Source organism: Hesperophylax consimilis, chromosome 13 (assembly GCF_061612785.1).
Source record: "Hesperophylax consimilis isolate HC1 chromosome 13, BYU_Hcon_1.0, whole genome shotgun sequence".
In the NCBI taxonomy this organism is placed as follows: Eukaryota; Metazoa; Arthropoda; class Insecta; order Trichoptera; family Limnephilidae; genus Hesperophylax; species Hesperophylax consimilis.
The window spans coordinates 20,097,475-20,118,811 of NC_142848.1; the positions used below are offsets into that span (position 1 = coordinate 20,097,475).

At 38.7% G+C, this 21,337-nt stretch overlaps 1 protein-coding gene across 1 annotated transcript in view; it reads right to left on the reverse strand.

The window, feature by feature from the left end:
- Positions 1-1,675: 1,675 nt before the first annotated feature.
- Positions 1,676-21,337, reverse strand: part of Sdb (SAXO downstream of blistered) — a 55,132-nt gene continuing 35,470 nt past the window's right edge. Inside the window, exons 3-4 of the mRNA XM_089638850.1 lie at positions 11,663-12,789; positions 1,676-11,124 (exon numbers count right to left, since the gene is read on the reverse strand). Of these exons, the coding sequence (XP_089494976.1) occupies positions 2,138-11,124; positions 11,663-12,789 (10,114 nt within the window). The 3' untranslated portion in view covers positions 1,676-2,137. The remainder of the gene's footprint in view (positions 11,125-11,662; positions 12,790-21,337) is intronic.

A 21,337-nucleotide genomic window follows, 5' to 3' on the forward strand; every position in this document is an offset into this window, starting at 1 on the left:
ATTTGTTTTTCAATTGCTTTGTCTAAGTGAGTAAAGGTAGTAAAACTCAGATACTGTTATCAAAAATGTAAATTGAACATAAATACAAGAGCTTAACAAATTTTCACATACAGTTTAACCCCCAAAAAATATAAAAAATATGGTATATATGAACTGGGTAAAGCATTTATTGAGTTTTGAAAAAACGCTCCTCAATTGGGGATAGTAGTCTCACTGGCTCCAGTTAGCAGATAGCAGTTGGGACTCTTTTGCAGTATTCACTTTTTTTAAGTAGGATGAATTCAAATATATTCAGTTATTCGTATCGTGGAAATGTTTGTCTTTCTTCTTAAATAAAAATGATTGTTTTATCATAAGGCTGAAGGTGTTTATTATCTACTACGACTGCATCATGATTTAAAAGTACATAGTTGTGTATAAGCGGAGGTAAAATAATGGATTGTTTTGCGTCTATATTGTCTTATATATATATTTGATAGATTGATAGTAAGTAAATAAAAGTTTTGGTTTTTATAGTTTTAATTACAATATAATAGTTGAGTCAAATAGTTGACCACATAATAATAATTTAGTATAAAATCTTGGAAAATAACAACCATAAAAATGAACATTAGATGACATCTGCAACTCTAAACAGAATTTAGAAAAAAGTGTCATCCTTGAAAGGATTTATTTTAATAAAAACTCATTCAAATAATGAATGGGTCCATATTACATTGATGGGTTTAATAATAAAGTTTTATCACAGGAAAATTTCCCTGTCCTATTTCCTATTATCTTTTCATACAATACCAACCTATATTAATTTTAAGTTAAATTAACATTATAAATCATGACAACCTCATGGAGGCGATTTTAATGTTTTTGTATTTATTGAAGTTCACCATTCAAATCGGAATGCTTAAAAAAAAGTGTATGGTAAATATGCATAAAATTGGGACACGCTTAATACACACTTAAATATAAAAACACTTTGTTAGATTATAATGAGAAGTAAATATTTCAGTTTCCGGAAATGGAAAATAATGCATTATAATAGTTATTTAGTTAAAATTTTGGACAAATTGTATAATATATAAATATATATATAATCGATTTTTCTCTTGGCGGCCATTCTTATTGATGCAAAAGTTTCAAGGTAATTTTTTTTCCTCTCTTATTTAACCCAAAATCGCTTCTTAATATGGGTTTAATTACGAAATAAAAATTGCCTGAAAAACAATTTTAGTATTATTATGTCAAAACATGGCGTGAAAAAAAGATGTCAAATTATCCATTTAAAAAATTTATAAAAAAGATAATTGTAACGAAATAGCATTATTATTTCATTCTGGACACTGAAATATTATTATCTAACTGACAGTGTTTTTAAAATAATATGTGCATTAGCGTGTCCCCATTTTCTGAAAATATTTACCAAATGTACTGCCAGAACAAATGTACTGCCAGAACAGGGCTTACATAGTCTGACAATTTACTATAAAAATTTTGCACACGAGGTGGTGACTGTAGCCAGCCATACAATTCATTATGCTGACTACCCTGATATCAATACTTCAATCAACCGCTGTAAAATTTTAATATGTCTGCGTTCGGTAAGCGTCCAGCTAATCAATACCATAAAAACAAATAGTGCAATGCAAAAAGGAAAGAAATGATAAAATAAAAACTAAAATTACATGTGAAAGTGTGCATTTATTATTCAAGATAAAAAGCATAAAATAATACATTTGTGTAATAAAAATGTATGAAAACTTAAAAATATCAATAAATCAAAATATAATGTTAGTTTAAATAAACAAAATATAAAAATGGCAAAACAAGCAAGTCATTACTTAAAACTATGCTTTAGTTAGCATGTTTTTGAATATCAATTATAAAGGTAAAATATATTTTTGTTATAAAACTCTTAACAATTTAAACATAAATGTGTTGTAAAAACATCAACTTGTTACATTACTGAATTTTTACTTTTAACGTGTGTAGTACTAAGCTACCTTTTCCGGGTATAAAATAATTTTTATATCCAATTCATAAAAGGGCGGTAATTTTATCACAGTTGTTAGGCATTTCCACCTCACTGTGGAATTTGAATTAGATTGGAATGGATTAACGAGGAATTATGATGTCTGCAGAATTAGTTGGACACCTTGGGCAGATAGAACTTGTGGGTCTTGGTGTCGCGGGTGTGCTTGAATGGGCCTTTGGGTGTCTCTACCAGGGAAGCCGGGCACGGTCCTGTCACTCTTGGAACATACTCCTTCTTGTAGCTGGTGCCAGTCACCACAGAACTGTCACCCAAGGAAATATGCGACGTGTTAGATTGCCTCGTTACTCTTTCTACTTGATTGACAGTATTCTTGGTGAAGTTGCCGTAAGAGTTGGCTTCCGAGCGTCCGTAAAACTCTCCACCGACACTCAGATTGTCTCGTCTGACTATCTTCTGTGGCCGCTCGATGACCTGGTAGCTGGTGATGGTAGATTGTCCGTCGCGCCTCCCATAGTTGTTCCTTTGTTGAGTGTGCCCGTGGACCTCACACTGTTGGTGGATGACTCCGGAAGTTTCTCGTGCAGAATGATGCATGGAGCTGAGGCTCTGTCGGTTTGTATTGTGAGACGAATTACTGTATTGTCCTTGATCTGTCAGGTTGCTGATACTCCTTCTCTGTGCAGCTGCCCCGGAGCTCATTGTGTGCAATGCCTCGCTTGATGAAGTCATCCCCTTGCGATGGAGTACAGCGTTGCTCACATCGCTGGATGATGTCAGCTGAGAGGTCTTTCTGTGGTGTCCTGCCTGAGATCCATCCACTACTGTTCTAGAACTGGATCCGGTTTGGCCAGTAATGATGTTTCGCGCCTCGGATGTTGAAGACTGCGTGACTCTGGTTTGTGATGAACTTTTGGATTGCATGTGGTTTTGGGATTGTTGAGATGTCTCCCGAATGGTGCTGGATCCTATTGTCCCACTAATTTGTTCTCTTTGAGATAAACTGTGTTGTTCTTTCCGGATTTCTGATTTATTAATCTGTGATTGCGAATGGGATGAAGATTGCTGTACGTGTGTCTGAGATAATGATTTTATAAGCTCGTTGCTGACTTGATTATTTTTTGCATCCTTTCTCGTTATTGTTCCTGAATTAATTTGATTAGTTGATCCATTGATAATATTTTGACTGGATTCGTTTGAAATCAAATTGCTGCTGGATTGCTGACCATGATGTTTTTGGCCTACCACCTTTTGGCCAGATGTAGTAGTTGTCTTGGTGACAGTGACAGTTCTGCCATCATCCGATGTATGGGACTTGGTGGATGTGCTTGTAGATCGCTGATCCTGTAAATCACGCTCCTGAGATACTTTTTGAGAATTGTCCTTCACGGATCGTTTTGTGTAAGTGTTATAATTAGATTGATTCGTTGTTCTCATGGAGGTCGTATCTTCTCCCAGTGAAATGCTTGACTCCATGTGTCTGCGTTTGTTCATGATAGTCTGCCCAGCAGCGGGTCTGTTTTCATTTTTCGGAGTGGTCTGGAATGTTTGCTTACTAACAGATGTCATTTCCATGGAGCCGGTGCCTACCTTCAGAGAGTCTTCGTGCTTTCTAATTTCAGCTCTCTCTCCTCGAACCACGGTGTCGGTTGTTCTACGTACTTCAAAATCACCTTCAGGTTTTAAGTTATCTTGCGGTTTCTTCATGTTTGGTCTTTCGCCTGGGCTCCATTTTGCTGGTGTTCTTTTTTCCATATCACCCTCCATGAACAAATTATCTGGATGCCTTATTGGAGTTCTCCTTTCACCTGGCCCAACCTTTGATGGTTCGTGTTTCTCAAAGTCTCCTTCTGGTTTCAAGTGATCTTGAGGTTTTTTCATTTCTGGACGATCTCCAGGAGCCCATTTTTGAGGGGCACGTTTTTCAAAATCACCTTCAAGATGTAAGTTATCAGGGTGTTTTACGATAGTAGACTTCTCCGCAGGTTGCCATTGGGTTTGTGTTGGCCGTTGGAACTGACCTTCAGAATGTAAGTTATCAACTGGCTTTTTCATTTCTGGCCGGCTTCCTGGACCCCATTTCTCAGCCTCAGGACGGGTAAATTCCCCTTCAGTTTTTAGGTTATCGGGGTGTCTAATTGGAGTTCGACGCTCACCTGGACCAATCTTCGATGGAGTGTGTTTTTCAAAATCTCCCTCGAGCCTCAAATTATCTTGATGAACTACAACAGATACCTTTTCACTTGTAACTGTCTTATAATCATCTCGACGCTTGTGGTCATGGAAAGTTCCTTCCATTTTCAAGTTATCTTCTCGTCTTACTACTTCAACCCTTTCTCCTCGCCTTACAGAATATTCATCAGATGATCGTTTATCAATAAACTCTCCCTCCATCTTCAAGTTATCAGTGTGTTTAACAATATCAGCCCTTTCTCCTTTAGTGACTCTATAATCATTTTTCTGTCTCATATCTATAAATTCACCTTCCAGCTTGAGATTGTCTTCACGGCGTGTAATGTCGACTCTTTCACCACGTGTTACAGTATAATCATTTCTAGACCGATGATCAACAAACTCACCTTCTGTTTTAAGATTATCCTCATGTCTAATCATTGTTCTTCTTTCAGCTGGGCCGGTTTGTTCAGTTGTAGGTCTTACGAATTCACCCTCGACCCTGAGGTTATCTTCCGGTTTCTTAATTATCTGTGTCCTTTCTCCCTTCACAACTTGATAATCATTCCTTGAACGCATGTCTGTAAACTCACCTTCCATTTTAATGTTATCTTCATGCTTTTTGACAACAACTTTTTCAATAATTGAGACATTTTTGTAATCATCTCTAGATCTGTGAACATCCATTGAACCTTCCATTTTCAAATGATCTTCATGTCTGACTACCTCGTACCTTTCTCCAACTGGGTTGTACTCATCTTTAGGACGGCGAACAAAATCACCTTCAGGTTTTAGGTTATCAGAATGTTTAATAGGCGATCTTCTTTCGGCAGGACCATATCCTGGCTTTGAAGGCCTTTCAAAATCGCCTTCTGGTCTCAGGTTATCTTCCGGCTTCTGCTGAGTAGGTCTTTCTGCAGGCCTGAACTCATCATGCTTAGGACGTTCAAAGGTTCCTTCAGTATAAAGATTATCAGCATGTTTAATAGGTGTTCTCCTTTCAGCTGGACCATATCCTGGTTTGGAAGGTCTGTCAAACTCTCCTTCTGGTTTCAGATTGTCTTCAGGTCTCTTCTGTACTGGTCTTTCTGCAGGCCTGAACTCATCATGCTTAGGACGTTCAAACGTTCCTTCGGTATGAAGATTATCAGCATGCTTAATGGGTGTTCTTCTTTCTGCTGGACCATATCCTGGTTTGGACGGTCTGTCAAACTCTCCTTCTGGTTTCAGATTGTCTTCAGGTCTCTTCTGTACTGGTCTTTCTGCAGGTTTGAATTCTTCATGCTTTGGACGTTCAAATGTACCTTCAGTATGGAGATTATCAGCATGTTTTATGGGTGTTCTCCTTTCTGCTGGACCATATCCTGGTTTGGAAGGTCTATCAAATTCTCCTTCTGGTTTAAGGTTGTCTTCAGGTCTCTTTTGAACTGGTCTCTCAGCGGGTTTGAATTCTTCATGCTTTGGACGTTCGAAGGTGCCTTCAGTATGGAGATTATCAGCATGTTTAATTGGTGTTCTTCTTTCAGCTGGACCATATCCTGGTTTGGAAGGTCTGTCAAACTCTCCTTCTGGTTTCAGATTGTCTTCAGGTCTCTTCTGTACTGGTCTTTCTGCAGGTTTGAATTCTTCATGCTTTGGACGTTCAAATGTACCTTCAGTATGGAGATTATCAGCATGTTTTATGGGTGTTCTTCTTTCTGCTGGACCATACCCTGGTTTGGAAGGTCTATCAAATTCTCCCTCTGGTTTCAGATTGTCTTCAGGTCTCTTCTGTACTGGCCTTTCAGCAGGTTTGAATTCTTCATGCTTTGGACGTTCAAATGTACCTTCAGTATGTAGATTATCTGCATGTTTAATGGGTGTCCTTCTTTCAGCTGGACCATACCCTGGTTTGGAGGGTCGGTCAAATTCTCCTTCTGGTTTCAGATTGTCTTCAGGTCTCTTTTGTACCGGTCTTTCAGCAGGTCTGAATTCTTCGTGCTTTGGACGTTCGAAGGTGCCTTCGGTATGAAGATTATCAGCATGCTTAATGGGTGTTCTTCTTTCAGCAGGGCCATAACCTGGCTTAGAAGGACGTTCAAAGTCACCTTCTGGTTTAAGATTATCTTCAGGCTTCTTTTGTACAGGTCGTTCGGCAGGTTTGAATTCATTGTGTTTAGGACGCTCAAATGTACCTTCTGTACGAAGGTTATCCGAGTGCTTTATTGGTGTTCTCCTTTCCCCTGGACCATATTCTGGTTTGGAAGGCCTTTCAAAATCTCCTTCAGGATGTAAGTTATCCTGCGGTTTCTTTTGTGTTGGTCTTTCGCCTGGTTGATATGTTTGTTTCTCAGGTCTATCGAATACACCTTCTGTTTTCAGATTATCTTCATGGCGCACCTGCGTCCGGCGCTCTGTTAACTTTTTAATAGAATAATCATCACGAGACCTCATTTCAACGAATTCTCCTTCCATTCGAAGATTATCTTCTCGACGAACAATTTCAGCTCTATCTGTAACTGTAGTTTGTAAATAATCATCTCTATTTCGGCGATAAGTCTGTATTTCCCCTTCGGTTTTAAGATTATCATCATGTCGAATCATTGTCCTCTTTTCACAAATACCAACTTCTTTTGTTGTGGGTCTCTCAAATTCTCCTTCAGGTTTTAAGTTATCTTCTGGTTTCTTCTGCTTAGGCCTCTCTGCAGGACTCCAGCCAGCTTTTTCAGGTCTTTCAAACTCACCTTCTGGTTTCAGATTGTCAGTAGGCCTCTTAGCTTCCGGTCTTTTGGCTGATCGATATTCTTCTTTTTCCGGTCTATTGAAATCGCCCTCTGGTCTTAGATTATCTTCCGGCTTCTTTTGTTTTGGTCTTTCTGCTGGGCGATAGCCTTCTTTTTCCGGTCTTTCAAATTCTCCTTCAGATTTCAAATTGTCTTGAGGTTTATTTTGCTTAGGCCTTTCTGCAGGACGGAAGCCTTCTTTTTCAGGCCTTTCGAATTCACCCTCTGGCCTAAGATTGTCTTCAGGCTTCTTTTGCTTCGGCCTTTCTGCTGGAGACCATTCCTGATGTTTAGGTTGTTGGAAGTCCCCTTCTGGGTACAAGTTATCCTTTGGTTTTTTCTGGACAGGACGTTCTGCTGGACTCCATTCTGCTTTCTCAGGCCTCTCAAAGTCACCTTCCGGTTTCAGATTATCTGTCGGTCTTTTCGCGTCGGGCCTTTCACCTGGACGATATTTATCTTTTTCGGGTCTATTGAAATCGCCTTCCGGTCTCAGATTATCTTCTGGCTTCTTTTGCTTCGGCCTTTCAGCTGGACGGTAGCCTTCTTTTTCCGGTCTCTCAAATTCTCCTTCAGGTCTCAGATTATCTTCGGGTTTCTTTTGTTTTGGCCTTTCAGCTGGGCTCCAGCCAGTCTTTTCAGGCCTTTCAAATTCACCTTCTGGCCTTAGATTGTCTTCAGGCTTATTTTGCTTTGGCCTTTCTGCTGGAGACCATTCCTGGTGTTTCGGTTGTTGGAAGTCGCCTTCTGGGTACAGGTTGTCCTTTGGTTTCTTCTGGACTGGACGCTCTGCTGGACTCCAGCCAGCCTTTTCAGGTCTTTCAAAGTCACCTTCCGGTTTCAGATTATCTGTCGGTCTTTTCGCGTCAGGCCTTTCTCCTGGACGGTATTTATCTTTTTCGGGTCTATTGAAATCACCTTCCGGTCTCAGATTATCTTCAGGCTTCTTTTGCTTCGGCCTTTCAGCTGGACGGTAGCCTTCTTTTTCCGGTCTCTCAAATTCTCCTTCAGGTCTCAAATTGTCTTCAGGTTTCTTTTGCTTTGGCCTTTCTGCTGGAGACCATTGCTCGTGCTTAGGTTGTTGGAAATCACCTTCTGGGAATAAGTTATCCTTTGGTTTCTTTTGAACCGGACGTTCTGCCGGGCTCCATTCAGCTTTCTCAGGTCTCTCAAAGTCACCTTCAGATTTTAGGTTGTCAGTAGGTCTTTTAGCTTCTGGACGTTCACTTGGTCTATATTTGTCCTTTTCAGGTCTGTTGAAATCGCCTTCAGGTTTCAGATTGTCTTCAGGTTTCTTTTGTTTTGGCCTTTCAGCTGGGCTCCAGCCAGTCTTTTCAGGCCTTTCAAATTCGCCTTCTGGCCTTAGATTATCTTCTGGCTTCTTTTGCTTTGGCCTTTCTGCTGGAGACCATTCCTGGAGTTTTGGTTGTTGGAAATCGCCTTCTGGGAATAAGTTATCCTTAGGTTTCTTCTGAACTGGACGCTCTGCTGGACTCCAGCCAGCCTTTTCAGGTCTATCAAAGTCACCTTCCGGTTTCAGATTATCTGTCGGTCTTTTTGCGTCAGGCCTTTCACCTGGACGATACTTATCTTTTTCGGGTCTATTGAAATCGCCTTCTGGACGAAGATTGTCTTCTGGCTTCTTTTGCTTGGGCCTTTCAGCTGGACGGTAACCTTCCTTTTCAGGTCTCTCAAATTCGCCTTCCGGTTTCAGATTGTCTTCTGGCTTCTTTTGTTTTGGCCTTTCAGCAGGTGACCATGGCTGATGTTGAGGTTGCTGGAAGTCACCCTCTGGGAACAAGTTATCTTTGGGTTTCTTCTGAGTTGGACGCTCTGCTGGGCTCCAGCCTGCTTTTTCAGGCCTTTCAAAGTCACCTTCTGGTTTGAGATTGTCAGTAGGTCTTTTGGCTTCTGGACGTTCACTTGGTCTGTACTTATCCTTTTCAGGTCTGCTGAAATCGCCTTCAGGTTTCAGATTGTCTTCAGGTTTCTTTTGTTTTGGCCTTTCAGCTGGGCTCCAGCCAGTCTTTTCGGGTCTTTCAAATTCACCTTCCGGTTTAAGATTATCGGTAGGTCTTTTAGCTTCAGGGCGTTCAGCAGGACGATATTTGTCTTTTTCTGGTCTGTTGAAATCACCCTCTGGACGCAGATTGTCTTCAGGTTTCTTTTGCTTAGGCCTTTCAGCTGGTGACCAAGGCTGATGTTGAGGTTGTTGGAAGTCACCTTCTGGGAACAAGTTATCTTTGGGTTTCTTTTGAATCGGACGCTCTGCTGGACTCCAGTCAGCCTTTTCGGGCCTCTCAAAGTCACCTTCAGGTTTCAGGTTGTCAGTAGGCCTTTTAGCTTCTGGTCTTTCAGCAGGACGGTATTTATCTTTTTCCGGTCTATTGAATTCTCCCTCTGGACGAAGATTGTCTTCAGGCTTCTTTTGCTGAGGCCTCTCAGCAGGGCGGAAGCCTTCTTTCTCTGGTCTTTCAAATTCTCCTTCTGGTTTTAGATTGTCTTCAGGCTTCTTTTGCTTTGGTCTTTCTGCTGGAGACCATTCCTGGTGTTTTGGTTGTTGGAAGTCACCTTCTGGATACAGGTTGTCCTTTGGTTTCTTCTGGACTGGACGCTCTGCTGGACTCCAGCCAGCCTTTTCAGGTCTTTCGAATTCACCTTCTGGTTTCAGATTATCTGTCGGTCTTTTCGCGTCAGGCCTTTCGCCTGGGCGGTATTTATCTTTTTCGGGTCTATTGAAATCGCCTTCAGGTCTCAGATTATCTTCAGGCTTCTTTTGTTTCGGCCTATCAGCTGGACGATAGCCTTCTTTTTCCGGTCTCTCGAATTCTCCTTCCGGTCTTAAATTGTCTTCAGGTTTCTTTTGTTTTGGTCTTTCTGCTGGAGACCACGGCTCGTGTTTAGGTTGTTGGAAATCGCCTTCTGGGAATAAATTATCCTTAGGTTTCTTCTGAACCGGACGCTCTGCTGGACTCCAGCCAGTCTTTTCCGGTCTTTCAAAGTCACCTTCGGGTTTCAGATTATCTGTCGGTCTTTTTTCGTCAGGCCTTTCACCTGGACGATACTTATCCTTTTCGGGTCTACTGAAATCGCCTTCTGGACGAAGGTTGTCTTCTGGCTTCTTTTGCTTAGGCCTTTCAGCTGGACGGTAACCTTCCTTTTCAGGCCTCTCAAATTCGCCTTCCGGTTTCAGATTGTCTTCTGGCTTCTTTTGTTTTGGCCTTTCAGCAGGTGACCATGGTTGATGTTGAGGTTGCTGGAAGTCTCCCTCTGGGAACAAGTTATCTTTAGGTTTCTTCTGGGTTGGACGGTCTGCCGGGCTCCAGCCTGCTTTTTCAGGCCTCTCAAAGTCACCTTCTGGTTTAAGATTGTCTGTAGGTCTTTTGGCTTCTGGACGTTCACTTGGTCTGTACTTATCCTTTTCAGGCCTATTGAAATCGCCTTCGGGTCTCAAATTGTCTTCAGGTTTCTTTTGTTTTGGCCTTTCAGCTGGGCTCCAGCCAGTCTTTTCGGGTCTTTCAAATTCACCTTCCGGCTTAAGATTATCAGTAGGTTTTTTAGCTTCTGGGCGTTCAGCGGGACGATATTTATCTTTTTCTGGTCTATTGAAATCACCTTCTGGACGAAGATTGTCTTCAGGTTTCTTTTGCTTTGGCCTTTCAGCTGGTGACCACGGCTGATGTTGGGGTTGTTGGAAGTCGCCTTCTGGGTATAAATTGTCCTTGGGTTTCCTCTGGATTGGACGCTCTGCCGGGCTCCAGCCTGGTTTTTCAGGTCTCTCAAATTCACCCTCTGGTTTCAGGTTATCTGTCGGTTTTTTCGCTTCTGGGCGTTTCGACGGCTTATAAAGGTCGTACGTCTCAGTGGTTACGATTTCATGATTTGTTGAGTAGAATTTATCGGCATCTTCTTTAGTCCATGTCCGACGCCTTTCGGTCTTATCTACTTCGCCAGTTTTTTGTGTATAGTCTACTTGATTGGACGTGACAAAGTGGGTTTCTCCTTCTGTTCGCAAATTATCTTCCCGCGATTTAACAATTGTTGTTTTCTGAATCACTGAGTTGATGGAATGATCTATATATTCCGATCGCGATGTGGTGTCCGTAATCATGTCACCTTCCAGTTTGGTCCACGTGTTTCTCCTGACAGGGGTGGGCCTCTCAGTAGGCTCTCCGCGGTACTGTGTCATGCTGGTGGTCACATCTGAAAAGATTTTTTATTTATTTAGTGTGCCATTATCATTATTTCTTATACTTTTGAAAGAAGCTAATACTTTGTGGTTATCCATTTTATAAGTATATTTAATGTAAATTGCATAGTTTAACGTTACTTAGTTATTTTTTCATGATAAACTGATATTTATGAGACAAGCATAAGCATATGCATAGCAAAAAGCATAACACATTATTATGAGCAATAATTATTGACCTGAAATACACATACAAATTGAAAAAATCTCCCGAGAAAGAATAAATGCCACCGGGACGGGAATTAAACTTGCAGCCTTCTGATTGCCGGTCTAACCACTAAGCTACGTTGGCTTATTACAAACCCGCCAAATGATTCAATATGTACTAGTATGTTTCATTCAACAATTATTTCTTAATATAATTTTTCTAGGGAGTTTTTTCAATTTGTAAGTTTTACAACGTTACTTCATCTTACGGTGATATCAATGTTTTTGCATTTAATTAATAAAGCCAAAGAAACTAAAAAATACTAATAGTAATAGTTTACTCACCAGAGAACTCGCCTCCGATGGTAATGTTGTCTTGCCTCCGGACAATCTCTGCCCTGTCTCCGCGTACCACATTATGCTCCACGACGGTGGTCCTAGTAAACTCGCCTTCCGGGAACAGGTTGTCTTGTGGCTTCTTAGCGACCACTTTCTCAGCTGGCGTGAATTTCTTTGGTTCTGGCCTCTCGAATTTTCCTTCGGGTTTCAGATTATCTGAAGGTCGTTTAGCTTCAGGCCTTTCTGCTGGACCCCATCCCGGCTTTTGTGGTCTATCAAATTCACCTTCCGGCTTCAGATTATCTTCAGGTTTCTTCATTGTGGGTCTTTCCGCGGGTCCCCATCCCGGCTTTTGTGGTCTATCGAAATCACCTTCAGGCTTAAGGTTATCTTCTGGTTTCTTCATTTGAGGTCTTTCTGCGGGACCCCAGCCTGGCTTTTGGGGTCTATCAAATTCACCTTCTGGTTTCAGATTATCTTCTGGTTTCTTCATTGTGGGCCTTTCAGCCGGAGACCACTTGGGTTTGTCTGGCGATTGGAAGTCACCTTCAGGTCTCAAATTGTCTTCTGGTTTTTTCATGTCATGTCTGTCACCCGGTCTCCACTTTTCTGGTTCTCTTCTCGTGAAGTCACCTTCAGGTTTGAGGTTATCTTCTGGCCTTTTCGCTATCCCTCTGTCACCTGGTTGCCATTTATCTTTTTTAGGCGTAGTGAAATCTCCTTCCGGTCTAAGATTATCTTCGGGTCTTTTAACATCAGCCCTGTCACCCGGTCTCCATTTTTCCGGTTCTCTCCTGGTGAAATCACCCTCAGGTTTGAGGTTATCTTCGGGTCTTTTGGCTATTCCTCTATCGCCCGGAGCCCACTTTGTCGGATGCGGCCTTTCGAAATCTCCTTCGGGTCTGAGGTTATCTTGAGGCCTCTTGATCTCCGGCCTCTCAGCCGGCTTCCACTCGTCCTTCTTGGGGGTGTGGAAGTCTCCCTCGGGATGGAGGTGATCCAATGGTTTGGTGGGTCGGGTGATCTGGACGTGCTTCTCGTCATACTCCTGACGATAGGCGGTGGTGCTGTGGTCGACCGTCTTCTCCGAGAATATCGGCTCCGGCTGATCATCGTGCGGGCAACGATGACGTCTGAAAGAAGAAAAAAAAGTAATGCTTTAGACGAATTGAAGTAATACGGTTTTATTACGTTAAAGAGCTTTGTATTTGACAACCATAGTAGGCTTTATTTACGATGCCAATTTTGCATATAGGTTTATAAAATAATAATTTATCTATATTAGTTCCCAGTTCTAGGTAAGAAACTGTCAAAGGTAAATTACACACGATTGCGTACATAAGAATCTTTAAAACACGAGAATTGCATAGATTCTTACATAGTGCGTACTAGTAAATTATAGACAAGCCTGGCACAGAAATTTACCGTCTTCTACCCTTGTTCCAGATATAGAGTCCCTTGGGCCGGCGCTGCAGGGGAGGACTGAAAGGCCGGGTCTGGCGGTGCACAGAGGGGCTGTAGGCTCGCTGCTCCGGGATGGGGGGCAGCCGGAGCAGGGCCGTCATATCAAATCATCACGACAGGTAAGACAATGTTCTCACCACTATCTTTAACTCGTTCTAACCAATCACTATTTTAACCCGGGATTTATAACTACACCCGTTTCTGAATTCTCACTATTCGCACCCAGGTTTTCTAATCGCCAGATTCTGAATACACCTTTTTAAAATTATTTCTATATACTTGAGTTTCGCCCTACCATTTTAGAAACGAAATATTTTTACGAATATTTTAACAAAATATTAGCAGAACATATTATTGGGAAAATAAATTTTAACTCGTTTAAATCAGGGATAGGTAAAGATGGCAAAGTCCACACTACAGCAAAGAAAAGACCTAAAAACTATTAAGACTTAAATAATATCCGCCTTACTCATTGAATAGAAAATTTTAAATGAATTGGTTTTACTGATTAGATTCTTTTACGCCGATTCAGCGTTGGTATGTAAAAGCTGGCTTTAAGCCTGGTTTAAGGCCGTTTTAACCATACAAACGCCGTCGTAATAAGTCTAGTTTTTTTTTACTTTATCGACCTTACGCGCTGCGTTATATTTACACCGCGTTATAAGCAAGAAACTTAATACATAAAAAATAGAGGCTCTTTAATAAAATAAAAAACAGTTTTACCAAAAATGTTAACTTTGCCGTTTGAACTGTGATTATATTAGCAAAAAAACTTTTTTTTGCATTAGCTACCTACTGTGAATGTGCGCAAAATATTGTACCTACATAAGATACAAATGAATTATCATTTTAAAGAAAGTAAATAAATTTGCGTACACCACTATTTAATCAGAACAATTTGACATGCTTCGAAACCAATGTTTTCTTCATTTCTTAGCTTCGAAACATGTCGATTATTTTGATTAAGGTAAGCGACACATCACACTATACGCATCATGGCTTGGCCTATTTCATAATATCGCTCGCCATACACTACCAATGGTGATAATAAATAGGCCGAGAAACGAAAATATAGCGCGCTTATAGCGTGGTGTGTCACAGGCTTAAATGGTGGTGGATAGAAAAAAAGTGAATTTCAAATTATTGAAGAAGTTATTATTATTAATTTAATACAATTTTCTCATAGAAAATTTATTTTTTTAAGATGAACTCCAAAATTTTGACAATTTTTGCAAACTTTAGAAAAATAATGTTCTTTCCGGTCTTCACAACACTAAAACTGATTAAAACTTTTACGGTTAACTTCACTGTTTATATTAGTTTCAAGAAATTATTTGCTCACATGATTATTAAGGGAACGACACAAAACGGTAGGAAACTTCCGCGGAAACTTTTATGATTTCGCATAAAGCTTTTGAGAAACTTTCACTGGAAATTATGCTTGATTGCTTGCTACTACGATTTAATAATTTTCCAAACTATGGATTATGTTTATTGGGTATAAATAGTTTATTATCAACTTTATGCTTTATTTTATTGAATAAATTATTTTATTTGTGTAATTTTAATATTTGTAATATTTTAATAAATGCTTACCTAGACAACTTACCTTACCTTACAAAAATAAAAACCTCTTGCGAACTCGTAAAGGTTGATACTAAGGGGGAAATTCTTTAAAATTATTACATTTTTGTTGTTTTTGTACAAAATTTAAACAAACAATACTTTTTTCAGGCAAATGCTTAACTAACGCAAATAACGGCAACACGTTTATCGATAAGGTTTTTCCCGTGATATCTGGGGAATACAAATTTAACTATTGCATTTTTTATGTGAATACCGCAAGAGAACTGTTCCTAACCGTCTGGAGGTTCCAGACGGTTAGGAATAGCATCACTGGTGATACTATGGCATCCCCAACTGAGGTAGTGGAGAGGAGAAGGAGACGTTGGAGGAAGATGAGAAAGTATCTAAACACGGTTAAAGCCATTTCAATTCAGAATGGTGCTCTGTCAACAGGGCGATAATGAGAGTATCTTCCATTCTGAAACGTGCCACAAATATAGGTAGTATATGGTCATTTTAATTAATTCATTGTGAAACAACACAAATTAACTAAATACAATTAACTTTCACGGGCCAGGACTTGTACCCGTGACCTCCGGATTAGTATAATACGCATGTATCCAGATATGAATCCGAATTCTTATATTTTTATATATTAATTATAATTTGTTATACATGATAAAATATGCTTACGAAAATGAATTAGAACTTAATTTAATTTTTGAAAGGTTTAAACTAAACGAGAATAGCGTGATAAACTCGTAGGTCGCAAAGATGTCAAAACTTTCGATATACGATTATAACAACAACAGTTGATCTTCATTAAGTTTATTTTTAACGTTATTTTGTGTTAGGTTAGGTTAGTTTCTCATAAGAAAATTAATCGAGCACTGCATTATTTCATTTATTTCACTTACAATTTGAACTCACATATTTTGACAGTCATGTTTTTTTTTAAAACAACAGTTTTAAGTGTTTACCTCCGCGGATATTTATTGATTATTCTTTTTACCGTGTTGTCCCTTTCAAATATTTATATATCTAATGGCGTGACTTATCGTTTTGATGTATTATTTAATTCTGCGACGGATCGAGTACCGTAGAACTGGGGAATATTGCTTTTTCCGAGCACCTCCTTAGCCCGGCTACTGGCCAGTACTGAATTCCTGAAACTGGCACCGAATAAAGCCTCCATTAAAACAATATACCCCATACATTAAACCCACAGAAAGATGTGGACAGTACTGCCAATTGAGCATGCGCCAGGTTATAGAAAAAGTGTGTCATTTTCGTAGGGGGAAATTATTTTATAAATATGAACAACTTGGCGGTAAGTAGTATTAGTAAGGTAATAGCCGCCCGAATTAAAAGCACGATAAATGTATGTATTCAAGCAAATAATTAACTACCAAAGTTTTAAGTTCGCTCCAAAGAATGAACAGGTTTTGAAATATGAAACGAGCTTCATGGTTCTATCTTCTACTGTGGCTACATACATTCAAAATATCTGTAACACGCTTTAATGTCATAGGATGTGTACTTAATTCATTGGCGCACCCAGGATTTTGTCTTAGGGGGCCTAGTAAAAATGAAAATAAAAAAGAAGATATTTTTTACTCGCAAGGCGCAGTCGTTTTTAAATTTGTCCATCGTGAGGTGAAATCCAATGACTGGTGATACATATAAGCATAGAAAAAGTTCTTTGATGATGAAGGAAAAATGAACATGAATTACAGTTAATTTCCAGTTAAAGTAATCAAAAAACCGCTGCAAGCATTAAGGGGTGACATATTACGCTATAAGTTCAAAGCGTTTTATATAACTCCATATTGCTTGCCATACAATCCCATACATGCCCGAAATACCTAAAAAGATGATGTGTTATAAGTGTGGGCGTGGCGATGATATGCGCTGTGATCTGCTTTCAAAATGATGCGACCCCCTCTACTACCTACGGCAGTCATCTGTCAAAGTGACAGCTCCCATACAAAGAAATGATATTTCGCGGCAGTTCCCCAATTGATCTGATCCCCTTTCCTGAGGATGATTCTAGCATAGGGTACAGCCCAACATATAATACGTACATGCCACGCCCAATTTGTGCGCGTATAATATAGCGTAATGTGTCTAAGGCCTTACGCACGCATAAAACGCTACACTTCTTCTTATTGGGCTGTCCCTTCCCCCCTGGGTGCGCCACTGACTCAATTCATTATGTTGTAATCTGTAGATTCTCTCAATGCTGAGATGTTTAGTCTTGAGACTCTTGAGACTAGACCAAACGACATAATTCAACTAACAAAGAGACGACAGTTGAACTCCAAGCAAGCGTAACAAACTTTAGTCTAAGAAGTTTGTTTTGCATATACAAGGAACCTGCTGTTACACGGATACATGTTTACAATGTGAAGTGCAAACTGCCTGTAGACGGAACGTCAATTACTTTCGCCTCTAACAACACTTACAATTTCCCTTCTTTATGCAACACTGACCGACACATAAAATCAAAGAAACCTGAAGGCATTATTTATAAACTTGAAAATTGCACACCATTTTCTGTATTAATTGCTATTTATAGTAAGGCAAAATAGCAATCCATTTTATTTTATTTTACCAAGTATATCAAAGATATATTATATTGCGTCCTTTTCAGATTCTGATGTTTCCCGTGGACACAGCAATTAGTTCTGCCATGTTTATGTTTATGGGTCCCCCAAGGTCTAATAAACCCTTACAATTTTATTAAAGTTTTAATGATGACGATGGCGTATGATAACATGTATGACCATCCTGTCATACGATTGCATCCAATATGGAGGTATTATTTCAAAATTAATAATTGACATAATTACATGCAAATGAATTACATCAAATGAAATAAAAAAATCTAAAATATTATAACAAAATTACTTCGTAAGTTTGGTGTTAGTGGCATTTAAAAGTATTTTTGTAGACAGGGGTAGAAGTTAATGTCATTTCTATAGATAATTTTTAACGTAAGTGCAGATGGTCGATAGTTCGGTGGTTGGCAATCGAATTCAATCGAATGCAATCGAATGCAATCAAATGCAATCGAATGCAATACAATGCAATCGAATTTATCGACTTCTAAACCCACTGCGTGAGCCAATTCAATATATTCTTCTTTTCAAGCTATACCTAGTGATAATTTGTCATATTTGTACAAAAATATGGTGATAAATGTACTTATTACAAATTCGTTTAATTAAAGACTTTTTGTAAATATTATTACGCTAACCTTTTTTTGTTAGTCTGCTCTTTACTAACATTATTTACGGACATTAGTAAATGCTTGTAAATGAAAAGTAGACGAATTTGATAAGAAATTAAGTACCTAGGTACAACGATAAGAAATAACAGTAACTCTGTCTGTGCCGTAATCTGAAACATTACGAACGTTAACTGCTCCTTCTGAAATTCAGCCAAAAATATTTGGGAAATATCAAATATTCTCACGTTAAATGCAAAATTTAATACACTATTAGTTTTGTGAAAATATTATGTTTCTAATTTTTTTCTTATTTATCAAAACCGAAAATTCCTCTGAAATTATTAGATTTTTAAGTAGGTACTTTTACTGTAATTATAAACCATAAATATTTAAAGTAACATTTAAAAAGATTTCACATAAGGAATTATACAATTGTTCAAAAAAATGTCACAATCTCAATAACAATTCTTTTTTTAACTTTCTTCGGGTCGGTGGGCACCATAATATTGATTATTTCGATTTTGACAGCTCGTAGTAGGAACTACGATCATGCGAACTCTGGCGGGATAAAGGGTAATATTTGGCACGACCACCATCTTGAACCGGAACCCTGACGTAACGAACAAATGCAGAGACGGATGAAATGCTAAACAGAACTTTGCCACGCTTGGTCAATTATGTACAACTCCCTTTTATCTCAGGAATGTTTCCTTCAGTTAAGACTTCGTGAACAGTGGCATAATAACTATATAACTTAGCCAAGGTCGGCGCTTACTTGCATCACCATAAAACAGTCGCGAAGGGTATGCACCAAGCATTGCATGACATGCCTTCAGCGTGTCTTCCTGCATTGCGAATTAAAGTGCACGTCTAAACCATTGCATTTCAACACAGAAATCATGGACACTTATCTTCGTGCTGTGTGAACAAATGCAGCTGTATTTTTGAATAGGTAAATTACATTGGGTTTGAGGGTTTATAAAAAGGTTGGGCTAGGTCTATAATGTATTATTTTGCTTCTAATAATATTTATAATCTAACTTGCACTGATTAAAAATGAGTGGCTTTTTTACTTGGTGTAAGTAGTTTGATTGCACGTAAAAGGGTTATTTGACATTTATAAATAATATGTAATAAATACTACCTTCGTGGCATTAGAATACGCTATACATATTCTACTATGCCTTTCCAAAGAAAAGATAAAATAACACGAATATAAACAATTTTAAAAGCAATGCAAAAATATGGCTAAGTATACGCGAAGATGAGGAAATTATTAAAAAATATATAAAGACATCACAACAACTTCTAGTTGAGTCCGCCTCGGAACAGGAATCTATAGTTAGGAGGACTGTGAATATAAAGAACTTCCACGTGTATTAAATATCGATGAATACATGAAAATCGATAGAAAAATGCATTTATGTTAGGGAAGTTCAGTTGATTTTTCATTTTTTTTGCGATGTATGTATAGCTTAGATCTTCAAATAAGTCTTAGAATTCGTAATACTTTTACAATAGTTTGGTTGCTAGTGTGCACGGAGAAAAATGATAATGGTGAATTTATTAAGTTTTCAATTTAGCAGTACAAACGTCAAAAGGATACTATTCAACTCTGCATTTCGCTCTACACGTCAGAACTGTGGGGAGATTACACTGCATCCCAATGGCATAAGCTAAAAGACGCTTATCGCCAAATATTCCACCTACCGAGATGCTGCAGCGCTACGGAAATGTTCTTGGAGGGAAGAGAGCACTTTTCAGAGCGCTTCTCAGCCACAAAATGGGAAGCCTGTGGCGTATACTACGCCAATCAAATAACTCTATCATCAATGCCATGGTTGCCTGGATGGAGTCCCACCTGATGGAGGCCCTCTGGAGACGGGAGATGTTAAAATATACTTCATAAACGGCTGCTTGCACAAATTTTTCACTTCTATTCCGCATTTTTTTGTGCCTATCTATATATTATTTTATAATATGAAATGCATTGTATTGCCCTACCCCTGCATACATTTTGGAATAAATTCTTATTATTAACAATCTTAATTAAGAATCTCTTCGAATTATTGGTAATCCGAATGATAACGGGATTGGAGGCCTTTAAAGAATGAATTAACAGGTTTCCTGATAAATTTTTCGTAAATTTCGAATATATTATCACGATGTTGGAACACGCGTGGAGTGCAATCAAAAATATATTAAAAGCACCGATTTTAAAGTTAATACTATCTAATCTAAAATTCTAACTGTCTCTCATTAAAATTCAGCAAAATCCTTGAAATACCCCGTGTCTTAGTCAATCGTTTATTCGATGTATCTTGTTGATGTCTGAAGTTAGTAGCCTAGGTTCAACTACCCGGTCTGGTCTATATCGGTAGTGGGTGTTTTAAAGCCGGACAGGCGATCGATTCCGTGGCTGGCACGAAAATCAACAATATTTTCCTCGGCGCGGCTCGTGGCCTCAAGTGACCTACATTACTCGGTGTCCGTGCAACATACCCTGATACCTACCACACGTCATGCTACCCCGATACAACTGCAGCGGTGTTTCATCACCCCGTGACCTGCAGACTGATTTCCATGGCCATTTATGATCTCAGTGGCATTCCGTTTTTACACTCCGTCAAAACATTATTTCTTTAATTATTATTGGAGACCTACCGTACATCATGCTACCCTCATATAACTGTAGCGGTGCTTCACCACCCAGTGACCTGCAGACTGATTTCCGTGGCCATTTGTGACCTCAGCGAAATTCCATTTTTACGCTCCGTCAAAACATTGATTGTGAATGTTTCTGTCTCGCTAAATAGTCTTTGAGCTCCAAAGAGAATAAATATTGAGGTATAAACGACCATTTTGCGTGTTATTAACCAATTTTATAAATGTCAAATCCACAAGTAGGTAAATTTCTAACTTAACCTAACCTAACTATTACTACGGTTTTCAAAGAAAGGTTAGTTATTTCTGATTTAAAAATCATGAACTATTTATGGTCATTAATTCAGTTTTAATATCATAACATAGATATAAGTTGAAGAAAAATAATATGTCTTTAGGTAAAGAAAATTTTGTACTTAAGTGTAAAAAAAAAATCTGTAATAAACATTATTAATATCGCAACTAAACCAAACTATCTAATGTAATGATATATTATGGAGTATCTCTTGTTGTAATTAGTAATACCCCACACTGTTTAATTGTTAAATACTTTTCCCTTACTAATAAACATCTTTTAAATTTTAAACGGTTGAAAAACAATAATTTAGTCTAAATTAATGGTTGTTTATCAGTTGTGAAAAATTAAAATTAAAAACAAGTTTATTAGTAAGGCCATAATGTATCAGTATGATCAGAAAATGTTTAATTGGTTTCTCAGTTAAGCAAATTGGACATGTATTAACCAACCATATTAA